The following is a 13,988-nucleotide window of genomic DNA, read 5'->3' as shown; positions in this document are numbered from 1 at the left end:
AAATTAAAAATATATCTATTGTTAAAACTAACGTGTGTGTTGGGGACTAAAAGAAGATAAAATGTCATTATTAAAAACAAAAGAAAGAAAGAAATCTACACATTTTAATCAGTTAATGCCAGACTTTTATTTTGAAATGTGTACCTCCGGATGTTCAGGTACGCCTCGCTGCAGGCCTGACACAGGTGCGTCAACCTGGGAGATAATTACCAGCGTGCGTTATGTCAAAGCTGAGGACACACTGACTCGTCTTAATGCGAAACAAACCTTATCATCCGTGGATTTACACGTGGGAATATTAATAATAATTTGTTTTTTTTCCTTCAAAATAAACCATCAAACCAACTTCGGAGATTATGAGAGGAGACACAGCTACGGTAAGTGTTGAGTTGTGTGTGTGATTGATGCGAAGCTGTCTGCTGTGTTGTGTTTCTGCTTTATATCTCATGTTAATGTTTGTCAGGAGAATGAGGTGGAGGCGGATGATAATGGAGAGAGTGCAGCTGCAGCAGCATCTGGAGAAAGACGACCTGTGAGTACTTCTGATCACTTCAGGACATGTAGACTGTGACTGTGCTGCTGGTTGACATCTACTGTATGTTGTCAGGGCAAACAGGCTGGAGTGTGATGATGTTAGCTGTAGTGAATGTCTTCGCTGTCATGCCTCTGACTGATGGATGCTTTTACATAACACAGTGAATCTGCACTTGTTACAGCGAGGATTGAGGGTTTTCCTCTGCTTCTTTCTTCATTTACTTAGGTCCAGTTTGAGAGACAGCTTTATATTTTTACAAGACAAATATTGCACTTTTTACAGCTTTAGTTGCTATTCGGATTACAGTTTTTCATTCCCTCCCTGTGCAGTGAAAACCACATATTTCCCAAACACATGATGATCATACAGAATATGATGCATTGCTGTAGATTAAACTGCCTAAAAGTATATAAAATACCTTTTTCAAGGCCAATACCGTTTATTAGAAATCAAGGAGGTGGATTTTTGGTGTGTGAAATGTCACCACAATTACATAATAGCCACATGATTTCACAATCTCTCTGTGTGTATTTTCTCCAGAGTCTTGTGGCGCTACAGAGTATGCTAAAGAAAGTTTCCCAGAGCCCTTTCCAAAATCAATACAAGGTGAGAACACACACACACAAATGTACAGTATCTTCCCTTCCTACAATCTTGACCCTTGTTTTTTAGTTTGTGGATGAATATTTTTAAAAAAAGGAACATATAGTTTCACCTCCTGCATGATAACGTTATTAAGGTTTTCTTTATTTCTCATCTCAGACTCTCGTTTCATCAACATCTGACTCCAGTGGATCATCTGCGACCGAGTCTCGAAACAAACAGGTTAGAGGCTGCTGATAACATCAGCTTTCACCTCTGCATTCACAAAAACAAAGGTTGGGGATCTATGCTAAAAAGCAATACTTGACTTGAGTTGTACGCCTTTTTTTGAACACTGAGGTAACAGCCAAAACAAATAGTTAGTTGCTGGAAACCCAAAAGGAAGCGTAGACGTGCTTGCTGTATGATTTCAACAGTTGGAAGTGATGTCAAACTTGTGTTTATGTTTCTGACGCATGACTCCCTCAGCGACTCGGAATGCGTGATAAGCACGACAACTGAATTCCCACGCATCCCTCCACAAATATGTTTTGTTGCTCCTTTTAGCTTCATTAACTTTTACATGGTCCACAGGACGGTGAGTTCCTCAGTGATCTCTCTGCTGCTGCGACAGATGTGTCAGACAACCGGCAGCTCCACGTAGGACAGGTGAGAAGAAGCATCATCAGAATGACATGGGACAACTCAATTTGCGAGAGAGTGTTAGTTGAGCATTCAGAAAGCTGCGAGGATGTAGGATAATCATCTAACTCCTGCTGTGGCGAAGGTTAAATCCACGCCCTTTCTTTTGTTTTCTTCTGTTTTTCAGATGTTATTATGAGAACCTTGCCATGTGTAGGCGTGATTGCGTACAAGTAGTCTGACTAGACTTTTCTATTAATAAGTCTAGATTCTTAAATCAACAACAGCAAAACAAAGCAGCAGCATCTGCTCCATTCATTAGATGGTAGTAAGATGCTATCTGAGAGTCTTTGTAATCCATTTTCTGGGTCGTACAGGGCACCTACACTGTCTTGTGGCCAAATAAATCAAAATACAAAGTTATTTTGGAAAATTTTACATTGTATATAAGATCAAGCTGTCCTTAAGACAACAATCACAAAATTGCAAGAGCCTTGACCGCTTATGCACAGGCATCTACGTGTCACAGATACTTGACCTTGATGGCAAATTTCAGCCTCATAGATAGAAAGTTGTGGTTCCTATCCAGAAGTTTCCAAGGGAAGTCACTGGGGAAACGATTATGGGTGATACTTCAGGTGCTCAACGAAGTGTTATAATAACTAAAGCACTGGCAGGTTAGGGTTAGGCTTTAGAGGCGTTAGCTTAGTGGGCTTAGCAACAACAATAGTGTTTGTAGTACTCACTCAATAAAGTTGCTAACTTAGATCTTCATGAATGAATGATACTCTGTACTAATCACTACAGGAAAGAGGATTTAGTGTGCTGTTGTCGTGGAAGGCTACTTATCTATTTATGGTTTGCATGGCTGAAGAGTGCGATGTGTTTACTGGGAAAACTATAGCTCACAATCCCAGATATTAGCATCGCTGCTGAGCATTTCTGCTTTGTCATTGTCTAATTGTTTCAGAATGGAGTGCCAGAACAGCTACATTCAAGTACTCAGGTATGTTATTTGATGCCAGCTTCACTCTGTCTGAGCCATCTGTCAGCAGTCCAAGTGAAATCTAACCACTCTGTTTTCCCTTTCTTTGTTTAACAGAATGGATTCAATGGGGGTTTGGCCAGAACTAACCCTTTTTATACACATTACTTGGTACATACAAGGATTTATATTTTTTAAAATCAGATCACAACATTACTTTAAGTGCCATCATTTTCACTGAACACATCCCTAATGACTTTTTGCTCTGTTGTCAGGAATCGGGTAGCAAAAGTCAAGAGGAGGCAGGGAGGAAAAGCTCAGAAGTCGACTTCAGTACCATCTTTGTCCCTCCACCTGAATTTCAGAGCTCACCTCTGGATCTTCAGTCTGAAATCAAGACTGTGGAAAATGGAGCCAAATTTTCTGAACCTCAGAAGGATCTATTCCAGGTCCTCACACCCAACCCCGTGCAGGGCCGCTTCCAGGCATCAACACTGGCCCAAAACAAATCTGCCAATGGCCATTTTCATGATGTGACTCTGAACTCACCAGACTTATTTAAGCCAGTTCCTGTTCAAATACAGAACTTCTCTGAAAACCTGCAATCAGAAAGCTCTGACCTGTTTAAAGATGAAGGGGTCAATCTTTTCCAAGCTGCTAAAGGAGAGGATTCACTCAACGCTGAGCGCCCTAGGGAGGTGAACCTCTTGGAGAAATCTCCCAGTATTTTTGTAGACCCGTTCAAATCTCCTTCAAACAAAGAGGATGATCTGTTCCGGTCTCCACAGCCTACAGTGGGGAACCCGTTTCGTACTGCCACAACCAATGGAGATTTGTTTCAAGCAGTTCCAACTAAAAGCGGGGAAATTTTCCCCAAAGATCCCTCTACGAAAGAGGACCTTTTTGGCATGTCCTTCCAGAAAAATCTGGATGTATTTTCATCGTCATCTGCAAATACAGTCGACCCATTCCCAAGTCCGATTACAAGGGACTTATTCCAAGACGTTTCCAGTTTGGATGACCCGTTTGGTACCACTCCCTCAAAGCAGTTTGACCCATTCCAGGATCTTTCAAATGGGACTCCAGACATCTTCCAACCACTTCCCTCCAAGACGAACAGCAAGGATGTGTTTGAGATAATCCCCAACAATACAGCCTCCAAGGCCACAAACTCTACGTCTTCACTCAACAGTTCGTCAGAAAGCAAGTTTGACATGTCATCGTCACCAGATCTCTTCAATGCAATGCCATCAGACTCTCATCCAGCCATCCAGCCAAGGTCTTCCACCTGGCAACATGATGTTATCTTGACGACCCCTCAGGGAACTGAACATGATATTCTGCAGCCGACTCCCTTCAGGCGGGCCAGGAATCTGTCCATGACACCAGGCCGATCTCCAGCTGAAATGACTCATGTATGTAACAAGTGCATTTGATATTTGGACAACCATTATATTAATTTGAAATGCTTAAATATTGTACTCTGAGATATATTGTGATTAGTATTATGTACACTTCAGGTGTCAACCTTCAAACGTCCGCCAAAGCCACTTCCTCGGACCAGACCACCAAGGAAAGAAAAGCCTCCAACCCCAGAAAAGCCATCAAAACCAGAAAGGCCACCCCCGCCAGCAAAACCTGTATGCAATGAACACGGTTTAGCATAACATTATTATTTCTCTGCTTGTTTAATTTCCTTGCTACTGTAACTGCCGTGCTGTTAATTCACCTCTTGTCTCCTTTGGACTGTATTTAGATTGAAACTGGACCGACTGTGCCAAAACCTCTTCCCAAACCAGCCCTCAGACCGCTCCCAAAACCAGTTATTCCCCACAAACCAAAAACTCCGGTATGCAAGCTGTTGAATTTGACCTAATTAGCTACCTCGATTACCTTAGGCAAGGGTGTATTCGAGGACATTGCTCCAGATATCTCCAATTACAGGTCATGCATGGATTGATTGTGATACACTGAGGTCAGAACATTATCTTTCTGTCGGCATGTTTCAAGTATTTTTTCTTTACAGGAGAGTAAACCATTGGAAGCTGAGGACCATGTCGTCTATCAGGACATCTTGCTTATTGGACAGGTGTGTTTTTAAGTAAAAAAAAAAAAAAGGGTTTATATAATATTTGGAATTGAATTCATAGTATTTACTGTATCAGCAAATTTATTAGAGAAAAAAAGCCACAAAAAGATGGTCAGCATTGAGCTCATTGTGGCCGTAGAGACTATAGTGCTCATAACAACCAATAGTATGAACAAGTTGGATGGTACCAAATTTGCTCTTCTCTGAGATTCAGTAATGGTTGGACTACAAATATGAATACTGACATATTGACCTGAGGTTACCAAATATTGTTTTTTTGGTTGATAAGGATGTTAATTAACATGCAGACTATGTCATGAAGTTACTTGGAGAAAACTGTTTGTTTTTGTTACGTATAAGGTAAATAATTTGTCCATTTATTTGTCCATCCTCCAGCTTTATGACAAACTTTTGGCTAACGATTTAGATTAGTGGACACAACCTAGCAAAAAATAGCAATCAAGGAAAAAGAAATCAATGCACTTCTTCTAGAAGAAAGTTAGAAAAAAGTAGGCCTTCACCCTTACCAATGCTGCTATTCAGGCAAAAATATGTTGGATTCTTATGAAAACATTTCAGAAGAGGTAAAATTGTCTGTGAATATTTTCTTTTCTAAATAGGAAAGGTGTGTTGAAGACTGGCCTGAAGACAGTCCTGAGCTTGAGCCCAACTTCAAACCAGTGAGGACACATTTTTTAATCTTACTGCAGTTCATCAGTCATCATGTTGTCTCTAAATATGTTAACACACTACCTCAAACTCTCAGCAGTGCTCAGAATGCAAAATGAATGTCAAAGATGTTTCCATTAATGATTCATGTTTATATTTTCTCTACAAGTCTGGAACATTTAGACTGCGACGAGAATCAATGAAGGTAAGAGACAAGCTATGTCTCTAGTTCACATTGTTTGTTTTTAAGCTAAAGGAGATGCTAAAAAAGCTAACCTTTCCTTGTAGATGAAGGGGGACTCTGATGGAGGAAGTGGCGAGGATCAGGACGGCTCTGGGAGTCACAGCAAGGTACAAATGTGACAGTCTCACTCCTCAGCCGTAATTGGCATAATGTTGTAGTTATCAATATATTTTCCAGCATATAGTTAACATCATTTGGGTTTTTTTACAGAAAAAGGACAAAAAGTTCAGAATGTCCCTTCTCTCCAGACGAGGATCAAAGGTAAATTAAAAAAAAAAATACAATTCAAAATAACAGTTTCACCACTTTGTGTTGTGTTTGTGTGTTCTTTGTAACGGTGATGATTGTCACGTTGTAGGAAAAGTTTGGCGATGACACAAAGGAGGCGAGGAGCAGGACGCTACCCACCACACGTAAATCATCAAAGGTAACAACAAAGGTGTCTCAAGATCAAATAGACAAGTTTCCCACGGGTCGTTTAAAGAAATAAAAATGGGAGTTCCTTTGATTTTGTTAGTAAACAGGCCACATTCCACCGTCTGCACGTGTATCACCCATAGTTGTGTCATTGTTTCATGTGCCACCTGCTTCGAGAAAGTGCCACAGTCACGTGCGCATGACACTATCGCACTATGTCATGTTGGGTCCTTGAAACTGAGGGAACTGGACTTGAAAAAACCCTTAAAATTGAAGTTTTACAAAGGCGTGGGAACCCTGAATTTTAAAAAAAGCATTAGCATGTGTCAGTATAAGCCTAGTCTTCAAATTCCTCTACATATTGCACTATTAAAGGAGTGAACTGAAGTAAATAGAGGAGGCGACTTTGTCTTGTGTGTGAGAATCTCAAAGGTTTGAGCCTCACTCTTATCAGTTTTGAATCACTTTGAGACATGGAGGACAAACCTGTAGTCGTGTTTATCTTGACTCCACATCTGTGATGATAGAAAGTCAGTCAGCTGGACCGAAGCTTAACAAACATTTAAAAACAAGTCACCAGTTGCTTGCTGTTGATCAAGAAGTAAAATCTGCTCTAATAAATTGGGACAAAAATAATTGTTACGTGATATCCTAACAACCCGGAGTGTTTACTGTGTGATGATGGTTAAATCCTGTTTTTCAGGAGTATTTTTCAGAGTCTGCAGGAGAAAATGAAGATGGGGAGCAGAATGATTTGGACTACAAAGTATGTTTTTTTTCGTTTGTTTTGGTGTAAATTATCTTGTTTTGGAATTATGAGCAGTTTAATAATGTCTTCTTTTGTCTGCAGAAGAAACTGCTGAAGACCAAAGTCAACCAGCTGCTCAGAAGAGCATCCACTAATTCCTTCGTGCCAGACGGGAAACACCTGAACAGACATTTACCTCAAGAATCAAAGGTGAGTTAATGCTGAAGGACATTTAAGGTTTCATCCAAGCAAACAGACATATTGCAGCCATCTTTTGTTGTGTGTGTGAAAACTAACAAACACATGACGTCTTACATCAGTAAGTGTCGTGATGACTTTGTCTTAATTCCACAACAGCATGGTGACATCGGCAAGAAAAGCGTGAGCAAGAAGGACTCGATACGCCGATGGTCAGAGGTAACGTTCATGGAGTCTACCACGATTTATCAGATTATCTTGAGTAGCTCAAATTCTTTGTTTTACAATTGAAAGTGCTGGAAAGAAAGTAAAGGGTGCAGGATAAGTAACTGATTTTTATTTCTCAACAGGGGACCGTTTTGGATGGCAGCACTGGTGGTGAGGAGGAGGAGGACGGAGGGGAAGCCCAGCACGATGAGGTCGACAGCAATGACTTTAAGACTTTTAGATATTTTAGACTTAATTTAAAGCGACAACTGTGAATTTTCTTGATTTGGCTAATTGAATCTTTTGTCTCTCCAGAAGAAAAAAAAGAAGATGAAAATCAAGTTTGTGCCACACAGAGGATTTGCCATCACTGTAGAAAAGGTAACAACCCTCTGCTGTACCTTCACTATTTCACTGCATATTTGTTGAGACCTCGATGTCCGACCATCGTGTTAAAACTTCCTCTCTCCAGACTCATGATGAGCCGAAGGGAGCACACGGATACACACCTCGCAAAGGCTCAAAGGTACGACCCAATACATTTGAATTTAGTAGGGTCGTTCTATGTTCATATGTATTTTCGGTGATGGTTTAGGTGGCGTTACATATTTGGACTTGTGTTTTTCCCGCAGGAGAAATCACAAGAAGAAGTTTTCGGGGCTCACGGCTACACACCTCATAAGAAGTACCAGGTAACAGTCGCGTTCAGTTCAGTTTACTCAACATGTGAACAACAAACTTCATCTCACAAGATGACATCTAAATGTGGATTTTCACTAAACGGACTTCTACTCTGCAAGGATTTGGGTCTAATTGAAGTTCCAGGGACATTACTTAACTTTTTAACTTTGATTCATTGTGCTTTGTCCAGACTTTCCTGATCGCTTGTCATGTGCAAAAATTCTACGTAAAAACAGCCATCGCTTTTCATACATTAGCAGAATATACGTAATATTAGCCTTTAGACTGTAGTGGAAGCGCAGACAACAACAGGCTGAAGGAACAGTTCCTGGGTCTTGAGATCAGTTCCAGGTACATTGGGAAGAAACGTGGCTTAATTCATCCTCTTGTTTAATATAAAGACTATTATTTTTAATTTAGTAGAAAATCTACTTCGATAACATGAAATGACTTCGAACAATATGGTTTTCTACATGCAAGTTATACAGGAATACTTCTCTCACTGTTAGGAGGAGGCTTTTGAGGATGTAGAGGAGCTGAAGAGTCAAAGTCTTCAGTCAACCAGCAAGGTACTATTTTATCTTTTGTTGCTATCGTATATGTTGTTTGACTTTAATGTGATTGTTATAGTTATTTGTTGGCTTTACTTGAGCAATAACAAATATGCAGCATCCAACTCTCCCATCTGTTTTGAATGTGTTGCTCAGGCGGCTTTCATGGATGATGAGCACTTCCAGAAAGCCCTCCATACGTCTGCTGGATTCAACGGAGACGAAGCTCTGTATGGAATGGAAGACTGCAAACCTGTAACTTTCTTTCAACACTCAGTTTTTCTTTTTGTTTTTAATTCTTTGTCACCTGTTCCCACTTAATGGGCGTTTTCTCCTCCATCAACAGAAGAAGCCAACAAAGATGAAGATGCGGCACGTTGGCCATCGAAGCTCTAAGGAGGGCATGCTGGGTGATCCCAGTCTTCAGAAGAAGAAGAGCAGCTTCTCAGCAGAGGAGTTGGACGATGATGAACTGAATTGGATGGGTGACAGCGAACCGGTATGTGTTTCTATTTGAAACCAGTGGTACCAGTAACAGGGACTTTTCTGGGGAAACACAGTGGGATGCAATGAAAAGAGCAACCAGGGCACGGATCATTTTGACAGAGTAGAGTAGCAACAATAGAGAAAATTATCATGAGTGCTTGTGCTGTCAGATGCATCGACAAGTTAAATGTCTCTCTGTGAATAAAAGTGTCGAGCCTTCACTGTTTTGAAGAGTCTTTTCCAGCTAGATGTCATCATAAGCTTTACGAAACATACAATATTTTTTGTTTCTTCTGTCAGAAAAAATCCAAACACAAAGGCCCTCTTCCCGTCCCACGCAAATCCAACTCCGCCTACGGACAAAGTGAAGTGATCGGATTCAGCCACCAGATCCCTCAGCAAGCATCCAGGGTACGTTTAATCAAGCTACAAGGATACAGCTGAATTGTTTTCTGTGGCATTCATTTTAGTTGTGGCATTTTTTTTGTTGTCAGGATGTGTTTGCTGACGATGACGTCACGAGTCCCGGGACGTACGACTACGAAGAAGACGAGCTGGGAATCTGCAAACCGGTATTTTTGACGCTCTCACGTTCGCTTTCACTCCTTCACTTTGGGGTTATTTAATATCTGATTCTCATACATGCTGTTTTTTTCTTTTTAACAGAAGAAGGGATCAAAACTTAAAGGCCTCAAAAAACTCAAGTCCAAGGTGAGTCAGTGCGGTCTCACTTCCTTCTAAAAACACAAGGGATTCTGCTTTTATTGCTGTTTTTACGCTGCTCACGTTTTATCACCTCTTTGTCGTGCCAGAATAAATCCATGCATCTGGAGTCTGACGATCCACCGGGAGCCACGTCCAGTGACTTCCTGTCAGAGGCCGCTCGGGTAAGTTTGGAAAATAGTGCAAGATATTTGAACAATCCACCATTGTTGGCATCAAACTGCGATTCTTATGACAGATTAGTTACAGAATGTCTTTAATCCTTTACACGTCTCTATCCGGTTTGCATGAATGTCCCAGTTCTCAGTATTTGTGAGGCTTCCTCCACGTAAACCAAACCTTCAGTCAAGTCCAGTGAACCATTGAGCTTTATAGAAAATCACAAGAATATGTTGCAGTTATTAAAGATAATGTTGAACTTGGTGTGGCAGTTTTTCAGCCTCCACATTGACGAGAGCCGTGGCCCGGAGGCGTTGTGTTTGTGGAGTTGTCCATCCCATTCTTGTAAACGTGATATCTTGAAGGAATGTCTTCAAATTCGGCACAAACATCCACGTGGAGTCAGAGCAGAATATTATGTCGTCACAGTGACTTTAACCTCTGACCCTTTGGAAACCAGGTGTCATAACTTCATCATTTTATGCTATTTGCCAGTGCAAAGGTATAAAAAGGTCAACTTCACTGTGACATCATAATGTTCTGTTAGATTTAAACAGAAATGTCCTTCAGAGGGAAACCTTTTACTTTTATACTTTGAGAACATTTCAGAGCCTTTACTTTATCACTTGTACTTGAGTAAAGACGTTCAATCAGTACTTCCACTTCTACTTGAGTAAATAATGAGTGTAGTTTTGCCACCTCTGCTCTGGACGGACGTGGCTGGTGGAGTCATTCATCCTCCAGTTTGTGTAACTGAACGCTCTCACGTGTCCTCAAACTTTCACATGAACCTGAGGAAACCCAAGTGAACACCTGATTCACTGCTGCACACTGAAAGACGATCCTGAATCTTTTACACAAGCTGCGCTTTGTTTACCTGAACTAACAGTTGGGAACATTATGAAATGTTGCCGTTTCCCACTGTCAAGACTTTATCTTGATTTCTGTGTTCCTGATGGGACGCATTCCTCTGACATGTGACCGGACCGGCTCAGCAGCATAACGCTCATACTCACAACGACACACCAGCCGGCGCAACAAGAGCTTAAATATACAAAGGCTTTGATGACTAATCTGTGTGAAAACGGTGAAGTATGTTGCCAAATCCTATTTGTGTGTTCACTGGATTATATGTAACCCTCCCTCACGCAGGCGGAGTGGCTGGCTGCTCAGATGGATGAGCGAGCCCTGGAGGGTCTGGAGGATGACTACGAGGACGGGGTCAGTTTCTCTTCAAAACTGGTTAAACAGACGCCTCACCACCTGCATTTCCTGTTTATACAACTGCCTAATGTTTCTCCTGTTATAGCAGGTGTGACCCATAATGCTTTCTGTTTTCTTCTGTCACAGGACACTGACAGTTTGATGGAGTGGTGGAACACTGTGGAGCGTGAGTCACAATCACACGTATTTTTTAGTAACTCAGACAACTTGAACTTTATACTTCATTAACGCCTGCTGCTCGATTGATTTTTCAGAATGGGATGAGGTGCCGTCAGACGATGAGGACAAAGTCATAAAAGAGGACGAGTCCAAGTATGTCTGTCAGTTTTCAAGCATAAGTGCCAGAAGTGACCTGATTCCAGCTTCTCAGATGTGATGGTTTGATGCTTTTCTTTGTCGTATAAGATACTGAACTGAATATTCTTTGGTATTGGACCATTAACCAGGGGTCCAATGACCCGGAACCAATGGATTTTCAGTTTAGCACCATATATGACAAAGAAAAGAATCAAATCCTCACATTTCAGTGGCTAGAATCAGTTAACGTTCGGCATTTTTGATAGAAAAATGATGAAACTATTCCCTGATTATCTGCTCGTGTAAATACAGTGAACATCATTTTAAGGTTGCTGCCTTCTCACACCACACTCTCCCTTTCTCTCCTAAATGAATCCCAGGTCTTTCACCGTCTTGGCGGACAAGGTCCACCGCGGCCTGCGCGTCTTCAACAAAGTCTTCACCGAGCGGGCCGAGGTCCTCTGGCAGGCCATCATCAGGCTCCACGCCATCGCCGACGACATCAGCAATTTCCACCACAAGGCCAAGATCGCCGGCATCACCGGCGGCACCACCACAGCTGTGGGCGGTGTGACGGCCATCGCCGGTTTGGCTCTGGCGCCCTTCACCTTCGGGGCCTCTCTCGTAATCACCGCTGTCGGTGTTGGCGTGGCAACGGCTGGAGGAATCGCTTCGGCCTCTGCGGCCATCTCGGATAACGTCAACAACATGCACGACCGGAAGAAGGTAAATAAATATGTGTCCACTTGACTTTGACACGCGACCACATTTCATGCTTGAACTTAACCTTTGACCTTTTCATTCTCGTGCTCTTTCCCTCTCCTTCCCCAGGTGGAGGTAGTGCTACAGGACTACGAGGTCCACCTGATCGACATCGGCAAGATCCTCCACTTTATCAATCAGGGCTTGTACAAACTCCGCGGCCATCCCTTCCTCAGGTCGGGCACCCAACACTACTCAGAGGACTGGGAGATCCGCAGGGCCGTCCAGATGATCAGCCTGGTGGACACGCCGGTGATGCGAGCGGTCGACATAACAGACGCAGCGCTTGTCTCGGTCCAAGGACTCTTCAAAGGCATGGACAAGTACTTCATCAAGGACTCCCGGGAGCTGAAGAAGGGCTGCAAGAAGGAGATCGTGAGTCAGATAAAGGAGCTGGCCAATGTGCTCAATGACGGCATAGTGGAGCTCAACGCCATCAGAGAGGAGCTGCAGGATGCTACTGGGAGCATGTGAGGAACACCAGCCCCCTCTAGTGGCTAAATGAGGGAACTGTTTGTTTGATTCAGACATTTATTTAACATCAGTTTGCTGAAAACAGGCTCCAGATGTTACAAGAAGAAGGAAAAAAAACCTCTGTTGAGCTAATAATGGGCTTTATTTTGTAGTAATTTCGTCAAAGGGGCCGTCGATTATTCTTGCTGCATTTGTATTATATTGTAAGATGTTACTGGTCAGAATAACAGGAAAACAGACACTCATGTAAGCACTGTACAGTATATATTGAGATTATATGGGTAAAAGGTTTAAATATAAGGTGAATCAAAATGAAACTTTGGTCACAGAGGGCTTGAAGTTCAACACTGAACTGATCTTCAGCTAAAATGTATCCACGCACTGTACATAAACTAATAACAGGGGCACTGTCTGTAGACTCCACAATGAGACTCATAAAGAGGAAACTGTGCAGACTAAAAAGTGATATGTTCACCAGTAAAGTTATTCTTCTGCTCACATTATCTAGTCAAGATATAATATTTGAAGTGTTTCATCTTTGAAGAGAAAAATGTGACAATGAGTGTTGTACATAAGGTAATTTATTTTTAATTATATCACTATGACATCGCTTGCAAACACTAATTCACATCTGGGTAATGACGAGGAATGTTTTTTTCTATGTTGGTTGATGTTTTATTGCAGTGAAAGTATTTCTGCACTTTAAGCCACACACATCACCATGTAAAGTTATTGCACAGAAGATGTATCCGTGCTTATAAAACAGCTTCTGTGTGCACATGTATGTGAGCTATATGTGTGTTTTATACAAGATTTGGAGACATTGTTGGTGTCGCCATGCAGCATACGTATAAATGTGTGGATGCTGTTCTGATGAGCCAAACACAAAGCTAACTATTCATATGTTAGTATATTCTGAATACAGAAAGATTCCTGTTTCTGTATGTTTGTACTTTGTCGCTGCATTATTTTAACCTGAACAGAATGTACCTGTAATAGATATTCCACTTTAATATATTCAGACATTTTAATGGAACTGATTCTGTGAATAAAAACTGTTTGTCAATGTGTCCCGTTTGCAGATTTTGCTCTTCAGCCTTCCTCCCTGCGTCAAAGAGAAATCAGCAGTGTTTTGTTTACCATGTAATGTAAACTACTCTGAGATCTGAATATATATATATAAAGGAATTGCAAAGGCTCTTTTATGAAAGCTAATATGAGCTGCAATAACGAGAATCTCATTATATAATTGTGAAATTTAAATACCAACAAAATGTATTGCATTATGTTATTTTACTTTGAAAACTATCAGCCT

The 13,988-nt window shown here is 41.5% G+C and overlaps 1 protein-coding gene across 1 annotated transcript; it reads left to right on the top strand.

Moving 5' to 3' along the window:
- The first annotated feature begins 229 nt into the window (after nucleotides 1–229).
- LOC141003255 (uncharacterized) lies at nucleotides 230–13,743 on the top strand. The gene is made up of 35 exons (XM_073474554.1): nucleotides 230–377; nucleotides 464–532; nucleotides 1,076–1,141; nucleotides 1,298–1,360; nucleotides 1,712–1,786; nucleotides 2,730–2,765; nucleotides 2,862–2,915; nucleotides 3,020–4,159; nucleotides 4,265–4,384; nucleotides 4,501–4,593; nucleotides 4,771–4,833; nucleotides 5,454–5,513; nucleotides 5,672–5,707; nucleotides 5,791–5,853; nucleotides 5,957–6,007; nucleotides 6,105–6,173; nucleotides 6,867–6,929; nucleotides 7,014–7,121; nucleotides 7,269–7,328; nucleotides 7,460–7,528; nucleotides 7,632–7,697; nucleotides 7,789–7,842; nucleotides 7,949–8,008; nucleotides 8,507–8,566; nucleotides 8,705–8,803; nucleotides 8,895–9,047; nucleotides 9,335–9,445; nucleotides 9,529–9,606; nucleotides 9,701–9,745; nucleotides 9,847–9,921; nucleotides 11,069–11,137; nucleotides 11,267–11,306; nucleotides 11,395–11,452; nucleotides 11,818–12,163; nucleotides 12,269–13,743. Exons 1-35 carry the CDS (start codon nucleotides 357–359, stop codon nucleotides 12,671–12,673), a joined length of 4,098 nt encoding a protein of 1,365 aa, XP_073330655.1. The 5' UTR covers nucleotides 230–356; the 3' UTR covers nucleotides 12,674–13,743.
- The last annotated feature ends 245 nt before the right edge of the window (nucleotides 13,744–13,988 follow it).

The sequence above is a fragment of the Pagrus major genome, chromosome 10 (assembly GCF_040436345.1).
Source record: "Pagrus major chromosome 10, Pma_NU_1.0".
Taxonomy (NCBI): Eukaryota; Metazoa; Chordata; class Actinopteri; order Spariformes; family Sparidae; genus Pagrus; species Pagrus major.
This window is presented reverse-complemented; position numbering and strand designations above follow the sequence as displayed.

What these genes read in the sequence shown, in the direction of transcription:
- LOC141003255 (XM_073474554.1), top strand. Translation starts at nt 357, where the DNA reads ATGAGAGGAGACACAGCTACG. An exon ending in AGCTACATTCAAGTACTCAG is followed by an intron (nt 2,766 to 2,861) that starts GTATGTTATTTG and finishes TTTGTTTAACAG; the next exon opens with AATGGATTCAATGGGGGTTT. An exon ending in ATTTACCTCAAGAATCAAAG is followed by an intron (nt 7,122 to 7,268) that starts GTGAGTTAATGC and finishes ATTCCACAACAG; the next exon opens with CATGGTGACATCGGCAAGAA.